The 10,000-nt window shown below is 37.6% G+C and overlaps 1 protein-coding gene across 2 annotated transcripts in view; it reads left to right on the top strand.

Annotated features, from left to right (window-relative positions):
- LOC138052499 (bombesin receptor subtype-3-like) overlaps positions 1-10,000 on the top strand; it is a 65,302-nt gene that overhangs the window by 36,330 nt on the left and 18,972 nt on the right. Inside the window, exons 2-3 of one of the 2 annotated variants that reach the window (XM_068899026.1) lie at positions 7,317-7,427; positions 9,504-9,656. In XM_068899026.1, coding sequence (XP_068755127.1) covers positions 9,547-9,656 — 110 coding nt within the window. In that variant the 5' untranslated portion in view covers positions 7,317-7,427; positions 9,504-9,546. Of the gene's footprint in view, positions 1-7,316; positions 7,428-8,078; positions 8,179-9,503; positions 9,657-10,000 lie in introns of those variants that run through there. The other variant, XM_068899028.1, reaches the window with a different exon arrangement.

Below are 10,000 nucleotides of genomic sequence, written 5' to 3'. Positions count from 1 at the left end.
ACACTTTAGCTATATATAAGGCATATCTTAAAAGCTATTTCATCATTCTCGTCTATTCTCTTCGCACCAAAAGGCTCACAGCTGCTCGCAGGAGGTTTGTATGTTAGTCACTAATACAAGGTCATCATGTATCTAGACACGACTTTTCTGAGAAGTTTCAAGCATGGTTTGATTTAAATGTTTTTTTCAGTTTCCTTGGTCTTGACAAGGAACAGCTACTGAATAACATTTGCTATATGTGCCGACGTTTAATGTTATCGGAAAACTTATCACTTGAATTGCTCAACGGTATAGGGATTGTTTATAGTCTTTGAAAACAGTTTTCAATTAAACTCCGTGTTTTCCCCGACCACCGAAGGCTTTAGGACTTTATTGAATAGTAGATAAGAAACGGTTTATTACGAAGCCGTAGTTGAGCAAACCTGATGCAAATGGTTGACACTGTGCATGGTTATGCCGGGTGTGGTATAGAGTAAAGTTAAGGCCTGTTAAAAGGATCGAGGAAGATGATAATAGTTTCCTGGGTGTTGCGTCATTTAACTTAAACACTAGTGGCAGAACACCAATATTTCGACCGACTTGTCGGTCTTCTTCAGGGTGAATGAAGAAAAACCGTTTTTGTTCATTCACATTCATTCACGAACGGTTTTCTTCATTCACCCTGAGGAAGACCATTTCATTTGCACGTCTGCTGATAGAGTTCTCAATAGTATAACCAGAGCGTTGATATCATCCAGGTGATGTGATCAACAAAAGATATGACTTGGAATTTTATTACTAACTAGTTTCATACCGCACAAAAAGTGCGGCACTCCTCAGATATTTGCGGAATTTGAATTTTAACAGTTGTTAGCGCGCGGAGTTCGGGTTAAACACGTGCTAGCGCGCGGCAATTGTGGGCTTAAAGTTCTTTAGGAGAAATTTGCTTGCGTACCTAAAGAAAGTTACCAGTTCATTTCGCTTGTCTAAGGTCGCTAGTTAAGGTCTACAAATGATAAGATATTTCTCCCACAGGCACAAATTACATCGGTTCGAGACAGCGTTGTAAGGAGAGGTTTCAAAATTTTCCAGGTGATCTTGAATTTCAACCTTGCTTCCTTCAAACACTAAACATGCTTACTGAGCTCTGTATTGAGTCTCTTCTTGAGGTTGTTAAAAGAAGATTTGTGATTGGCAAATCTTGTTTAAAAGAGTTATCAGTGAGTCCAACATAAGTTTGGGCTGGCCAGTTAGTTCAGTTGTCACTGTTGCTTGGTAAACCACAAATGATATAAGGCAATGCCCGGCCATAGGGCAGTCTTCTGGTATTCGGCAGTTCCATGCTTTCAAAACTGGTGGTGTAGTTGTTTTCTGTAGGGTTCAGTTATTGTTACCATCGATCTTCTGCTTGCGGTTGGGCATGCAACAGTAGCTGATCTTGACTGTGTTGCGGTTGAACATTTTGTGTAATACATGACTTTCCGGGAACTCTTCGTCGAGGATCTTAAGGAACGTTCGCCAAACGTTTGTAGCCACGTTCTTGCTAAACTGAACTAGCGACCTTCAACAAGCGTAATGAACTGGTAACTTACTGTAGGCACGCAAACAAATTTTTCCCAAAGAATTGCCGCGCTAGCAGGTGTTTAACCCGAACATAACTCCGTTGCGCTAACAACTGTTAAAATTCAAATTCTGCGAGCGCAAGTGCGTCTATCATCAGCGAGCGTTGTAACGAATTTATCATTTGGCTATTTTATCTGAGGAGTGCCGCACTTCTTGTGCGGTATGAAACTAGTTAGTAATAAAATTCCAAGTCATACCGTTTGTTGATGACATCACCTGGATTATATATTTAACAATTATTCGCCGAAGGCGACGTGAACATTAGTGAAAATTTACCGAGACGTACTGTCTACATTTTTTTCACGGTTTTTTGTGCGTCTTGAAAGTTACAAGACGCAAAGAAACCGTTTCAAATTAAATGGAAAATTCTTAAAAAATGTAGACCCTACAGCAACATTAGCAAGAAATGTAGTCTTTGTCTGAATGAAAAGTTCATAATCATATGTAAGAAAAAACTGTGTAGCCTTAACAGAAGAAAAGAAATAGCAAGTTCCTGCCTCCACAAAAACCGATATGTACTCCGGAACTTAAGAGTAACGTAAATTTAAAATACCGACATATAATCCCCTTATATCATGTTTTGTTACCTAGCAGCTCCTTAAATGTAACGCATTTACTATAGCAACCATTCAAATTTCCGTATTTAACTGCCAGCTTTCCAATTTCAACAGTTCAGACGTTAATATTGCCTGATAAGTGTGGTACTTGTACCATACGAAACAGTTCTGTAGCATTAAAACGATGATTACTCGTGAAACCTAAACGTCTGTGAAGTCATATATTCACGCTCTAGTCTTTTTGCTATCGAGCACTCTTCCTACAGACGTTCAAGATTACTATGAAGTATATATATATAATCAAAAAGAGGTGGCGATCGAGCCAGTTAGAGTGCTCAATACAAGGTAGAGCCTGTGAGAATTAAAACATAGCTAGACGGTAATTGATGTGATCAGTTGAACTGCTGTACGGTTTAAATCGAAAGTGTCGTCGAGTTAAGTTACCTTGCGTGTTCACTCGCGAAACATAGGATACATCTGCGTCAAAATGATGGCAAGACACCGGATTTTTGTTTTTATTAGTTTGGTCTTTTTTATCTTTCAAGTGTTATAAAGTTTGACAAGAAATGTGCGAATTCAGCATAAAGATCACAATCTCCTATCTCTTGAGGTTGACCACTGTTTCTGCAAAGTCAAAAATTTACTCTCCTAGACGAGGTTATTTATCACCAGTTAATTCCATCGTTTTGGAAATATCAGCTGCTTTATTATTCATCAGCGTCACAAGTTCTTGCCGATTTTGGCGCTAATTTTTTGGAAACCCAAGCACGCTTCCAACAAACCTGTTTATGTTCGTCAGTTATGCACGCGCTGCGGGCCTATTGTCACCAAGGACTTACACTCTTGCTCTCTTACAACCCGGTGACATAGTGTGTAGTGCACTACCACAAAAACGAAAGACGGAAGTTTCTTGGCTAAAAAGTACGTTGTTTTGACTCTAAAAGCGATTAACATTCTTCCCTTTAGTTCATTCAATGTAAGCAAGAACCACGACACAAGGTGATCACGTGCACCTTTGTGGTTGCCTAGCACGTGATCAATTACTTTCTTTTCATAGAACATCATGACCTTCCCCTTGATTCACAGAAGTCAGAGACTTCAGAAATTTTAGTGTTTTTACGATCGATTGTCATTAAGGACGGTACCTACTATTGTTGTTGCGCATACGTTCTGCGCTTCTCGAAATACTCGGGTTTCCTATCGGTGATGCCTACCAATACAATGATATTTTTGCGTGGTTTGAAACTATCCGGAGAAAGTAGATCTTAGTAAGTACTCATGGTATCCAAAGAGAAAATTGGGGGTAACCATGCATTTTTGAGAAATAGTTAAGCTTCAATTTGAGAAGAACGCCATACATTACTTTGTATTTTAAAGCTCTTTACAAATATTATTCACCAATTATCTTTGAAAAATGCGTGGTTACCCCCAATTTTCTTTTTGGATTTCAATAACACTTGTTAAGATCTACATTTCCTGCATAATCATAAATCGGGGCAAAAATACCTTTGAATTAGTAGGCACCGTCCTTAATCTTTCGTTGAGAATTCGAAATTCAGAGTTTTATATAAAAATACGCACGCATTACGTACGTGTGGCAGTGTAGTCAATGAGGAGCTTAACTTTGGTCAGGAGTGTGGGTCCCCGCTGTTTAGGTAAAAAAAAAAAATTACCTAAATCTCAGTGGGAGTTGTAACACTATAAGGCAGAGCGAGAGGTCTCGACACATTTGTTGGGCCGACTTCGTCATAAAGTTTTTAATGACGACAAATATCTCAAATTACTTTAAGGAGGCTCGAAATAGTTCCTCCTTTTTTCAAACAAATAAACATATTTTGTTTTTAGATACAGTTAGGGTAATCATATCAAGACAAAATTTGGCCAGGGTATTAAGTACCCATCATAGATTTGTCACATCACATTGTCCTCCAAAATATCGTTACCATGGCAACGATATAAGGCATTTCCTTGAGCCTTAAAATCAAAATATGTTGTCTTTTTTGAAAAAACGGGACGGTGAAATCTTCCCATTCAGCGTTACCAGATAATGTTAGAAATAATCTCTAAAATATTTAAAATTCAACAAAATCTGTAGGTCAGTTTTTCAGAAAAATAAGTTTTTTGGAAATGTGTCGCTAATTTCTTTTTTCACCTACAGAATTTTTTATTTTAATTTGAAAGACAAACGTTTTAAATTAATCTAAGCTAACATGCGAAAAATGAAAAAAAAATCACCGTCCGGAAGCAGAGATATAAGCGAGTAAAGTTGAAAAATCAGGAAAAATGAGGGGGTTACAAGATCGGCATTTACGCATGCGTCAACCACTCATTCGAGTGCACGCGCGAGTGAATATACAGGCCAACACAAACGGATTTAAGCGACGATGAAACCGTTTGTGTACAATTTTCGTTGTTTGCATTAATAGGACATGTCTATATATATTCCATATGTATAGGAATTAGAAGAAAGGTGAGCGAAACTAGCGGTATTTGTTTATTTCTGGTGACCCACTTTGAATCGTGAGCTGACGCGAGCAGCTTTTAGAATTGCGTGTGTGGCTTACGCGCGCGCGCTCAGCTGAAAACCCTTTGAGTGACGAGTCAAAACAGTCCAGAGGCACAATAAATCAATTTGAAATAATTTCTAAAACACGGTTTACAACGGCCAGCATCAAGCAATTAAAAAAATGGTTTTTTTTCTTTATTCTCTTTATTTCAAATTAATTTAAACACAGGGAAATTATATCTTAACTTTCAGGCTACCGAGATGCAACTTGTCACGGTTTTGCCGGGCATACACGTTTCTCAACAGCAACGGTGAATTGGTTCTTTTCTGATTTTAAATCAAACCATTTTTAAGTTTTATACTTATGGAACTCGATAACTGAGGAATGAAACTCAACATCTATTACACCTTCGAACATCCCCAGTTAAACATGAAACGTTAGCGATGTATTGGTGCATTTGTTAATTTAAACACAGGCAAATTATTTCTCAGTTAACTTTCATACTACCGAGATGCAACTTGTTTTGCCTGGCATACACTTTTCTTAACAGCAACTGTGAATTAGTTCTTTTCTGATGTTAAAGCAAACCATTTTAAGTTTTATACTTATGGAACTCGATAACTGCATGAGGAATAAAACTCAACAGCTATTACACCTTCGAACATCTGCTTGCATATAGCTAATTCTCCGGTTAAACATGAAACGTTAGTGATGTATTGGTGTACTTGTTAATTTAAACACAGGCAAATTATATCTTAACTTTCAAGCTACCGAGATGCAACTTGTTTTGTCTGGCTTCCCCTTTTCTCAACAGCAACGCTGAATTGTTTCTTTTCTGATTTTAAAGCAAACCATTTTTAAGTTTTATACTTGTGGAAGCCGATAACTGAAGAATAAAACTCAACAGCTATTACTCCTTCGAACATCTGCTTCCCTAATTCTCCGGTTAAACATCAAACGTTAGTGATGTATTGGTGTACTTGTTAATTTAAACACAGGCAAATTATATCCTATCTTTCAAGCTACCGAGATGCAACTTGTTTTGCCTGGCTTCCCCTTTTCTCAACAGCAACGCTGAATTGTTTCTTTTCTGATTTTAAAGCAAACCATTTTTAAGTTTTATACTTGTGGAAGCCGATAACTGAAGAATAAAACTCAACAGCTATTACTCCTTCGAACATCTGCTTCCCTAATTCTCCGGTTAAACATGAAACGTTAGGGATGTATTGGTGTACTTGTTAATTTAAACACAGGCAAATTATTTCTTAACTTTCAGGCTACCGAGATGCAACTTGTTTTGCCTGGCATACACTTTTCTCAACAGCAACGGTGAATTGGTTCTTTTCTGATGTTAAAGCAAACCATTTTTAAGTTTTATACTAATGGAACTCGATAACTGAGGAACTGGGAAATTTAGAATGCCCAATTGTAGCTGCGTAAAATTTCATTCCGGGCTAATCGATTTCCCAGCATGTCACAAGCAGGCAAAATTGCTGAGCGCTGATTGGCTGAGACAGTGGGCATTTTTTCTTAATCGAGGGCATTTTTGTAATCAAGGGAGGGCTTGATTACCTGTCAATGATTGGTTAATCCGTTGCATAGCAACCGTTCGTTATCTTGGAATTTGTTGCCAAGTTTTTGTTGCAACAATGGCTTGTCGTTTTATTGAAGCGGACGAGGAATTAGTTGAACTTTTGAAAACAAAAACACAAAACGATTGGTCAGTTCAATTTGATTGATGATTTGCCGTAGCGCTAAACAGGCTTCCCAGATAAAAATAGACTGCGCACCTGCTTTTCCTTCGTATAAATTTTGTCCTTTATTGATAAACAAGTAATCGCATGAGTCCTCGTACTATTAAGGATTAATTGCACTTGTGTTTTGGCAATTTTGAAAAATTTCCAAAACACTCGTGCAATTAATCCTTACTAATACTGGGCCTCATGTGATTACCTATACTAATCACATACTTATCGTTTTCCTGCTCTCATGATATCCTGATATCATGAAATTGAACCTAACAGCACTTATTTTACCTCAACGTTTGAGCGTGAGCCTGTATACCGGGAAGGCTTCCAGCACCGAATTCCCCGACATAATCATTGTATACTGCCTCCATAACTCGCTTAAAAACATCTGAATACAGAAATGCATGACATTCAGACGACGGCTGCTCAATTAATCCCCCCACAGAGGCCAACCAAAGTTATTCCGTAAGATTAGACCCGCAGAATTTCGGAACGTGATAACAATTTTCCTGCAAAAAATTACCGACTTGAAGGCGACAAATCTCGCTTCGAAAGAGCTGAAAAAACTTTCCTTCGACAAATTGGCTAACATTTCGGTCAACCAGTTTATTTGAAAGCCAGGCTGTACCATTTTTCCCCGGGTGAGAGAGTTAATCCATGAATCCTATAGAACGAAAAATGGTTCCGTGTCCCAGCACTAACCGCCACTGTCGATGCGTGCAAACGAACTGAAATAGATTTGTGTTCCCCACAAATTCATCTTGCCCCTAAATATGGTCATTCAATAAAAAAAGTAACTACTTTTTTCTGCTTAACGTAAGTTCACAGTACAATCTGATCGATCCTGATTAATGCTTTAACACTTTTCTGAATACAAAACACCTTTTGTGTTATCTTTTTAGCCTTTGTTGACGGATATCTACACCGTTAGGAGACGTCCAGCCGAGAATTCCTGAGTTGGCTTAAGCTCCTCATGCTTCACACAGTGCTTTATTTCATGACTGTCAACGAAGGTGCGTCTTGTTTTCCAGGAGATTCAAGTTGTCTTTGCGTAATATGTAGCTCTAATAGTACACAATATTGTTTTGGTATCGTAAATCATTATAGTGCTATGGTAGATGTCTTAATAGAAATAGCCCCCTGAGAAGACGTGCAGTTACTGGTAAAATACCAAACCAAGATTCTTGATTGCACTCACGTGATAAGACGGCCATGTTGGTGCCAAAACAATAGAGAAATATAGCTTAAGTTTTGCATAATAAGAGAGTCAAATTCTCAAAAGACTTTCTGCTGTTGTTTTTTCCACCAAAATGGCCGCCGTGACGTTAAATGCTATCAAAGGATAGACCACTTTCAATACTTAAAATTCAGCTTGATAGTGAGGCTTAGAGGACACAAACAAAAGAAATGAATTGACCAAATGCAAAAATAGCCGCCAACAAAATATTCTTTTGTCTTTGTGTTAATTAGCTTAACTAGCTTCGTTTTACAGCCCAAATTCTTTCAATTTTACACGTGTTAACTTGGCTAGTTAAGCTAATTAACACAAAAACAAAAGAATAATTTGTTGGCGGCCATTCTTGCATTCGGTCAATGAACATGTTCATTCAGTTTCCTTTGTTTGTGTCCTCTAGGCCTAGCTGCCAAGCTGACTTTTAATGTATTGAATATGATCTATTGAGAAAGATTGAAGAAAATAGAAGAGGAATCGAGAAATATTGGCTTCCAGACAGACATGAAGTTTGCTTCAACTTCGTTTTCAGAGTAAGTTTAAGCGTTTTCTCGGCGCGTCTGACAGCTTTTCTCGACAAAAGTTTTCTGTCTAGCGAGGGTAATGTCTGGCCGGTAGACCTTAAAATATACGACTTAATGTCAGAACTAAAATACTATTTTAACGCTCAAAATTCGAACTAAGCAAAGTACAGATTTTGCTAGCCTGCTTTATGCAATATTGATGAAAAGTTAAATAAATATTGATACACAGTTTTCAGGAAGCGCAGAACGAAGTTTTTAAGAAGTGTTGATCGAAAATAAAAAATGCGACATGAAAACAACATAAATTTCGTGCCGCGAATATAAAAAGTTACCATCAGCGAAAACAAATTTTGGGAGATTTTCCTACTTTCAATTTTTCTATTGAACTTTTGGCTGCACAAAGAATCGCAAAATCAAAAGTGACATCAATTTTAGCGGCCGCCTGTTATCAAGTCATCATGCGTGTTTAAGCAAAAAAAAAAAGACCTCACGGGACAGGACGTTACAAAATAATTCAACGTGTGAACGTGTGAGCCAAAGAGCCACTGCTGGCACGACGTCTGGGTGACCCCTCAAATGGTCTACATGCGCCCCCACTTGAAAAAATTAACTGGAACGCTGCAGTTCAATACCACCCAACTCAGTGCCTTCTGTTTTTGTGTAACGCGTACCACACACACACAGTTTACGCTCACAGAGAGTCTAGTTCTTTCTGGACACCATGTTGACTTATTTCGGAAAACAAGATAACTCGAAAAATAGCCACAAACATCCTAATCGTGAAAGAAATACTCCTTTCAACGTAAATGTCTAACAAAATCGGAAACGTCTTTTCTAAGGCAAAAAGTATCAATTTCTTTAGATGCAGGGCAAAAGGATAGACCCTTAGATAATAAAGACGTTTCAGCTGGTGTTAATTCTCTACTGGATAAAGTAACTACTATTTGAAATCCATCATTAAAGACACGGCCGTTATTACTGTATTCCCCCATCCCATAATGTTTCAATACCAGTCCCAGTCCCAGCCCCACTCCTTTGATCTGTCGGTGAAACCACTCCAGTAAAAACACAATATGTTAAAGAGGCTTCATTCATTTATCGTTCCGTCATTTACTCATCAACTAATTTATTCGTTTACGATTCGTTCATGGATTCATTCATTTTATTTATTCGTTAGTTAGTTCGTTCATTTGTTCATTCATTCAGTTATTCACTAATTCAAATAATTAATTAATTAGTTTGTTTTTACATTGTATATGTAAGGTACATATATTTAAATAAAATGAAAAACAATTAAATGCCAGTAGAGCAAATATTCGTTTTTTCTCTTTTAGGTGACTGGATAACTCACAGATTGGTTCAAAGTACTCAGTAATCATGTTTGACTCGATTTATTTCACCATAGCAACAGTCAATTGTTTGATTGCCATTACAAGCATCGCTGGAAACTTACTCGTATGTGCCGTCGTAACGCGTCGTGATATGAAGTACACAGTTGGCATCAGCACCATTCAAAGAGGTTTTTGATGGGGGGCTGCAAATCTACTCCATTTGTCAGTTGTCATTTACATTTTGGGCCATTTGGCAGTTGTCAGTTAACTGGCTGTTAATAATTAATTGAAGACCTGAAATCATTCCTCTTTGACCCATAAATAAATTAATTTAAGTATATTAAATCCTTATTTCCTACTATTTCCTTACCATCATCCCAGGCATCTAAATTTATCAAAAAGAACTGCTAAAATTAATGCCTAATTTTCAATTTGCTCATTGATGACATCAGAGTTATGACCTCAACCAATGTACCTTACAAATACTGTCGAAAACGACC

This window comes from Montipora capricornis, chromosome 6, assembly GCF_036669925.1.
Source record: "Montipora capricornis isolate CH-2021 chromosome 6, ASM3666992v2, whole genome shotgun sequence".
Classification (NCBI taxonomy): domain Eukaryota; kingdom Metazoa; phylum Cnidaria; class Anthozoa; order Scleractinia; family Acroporidae; genus Montipora; species Montipora capricornis.
This window is presented reverse-complemented; position numbering and strand designations above follow the sequence as displayed.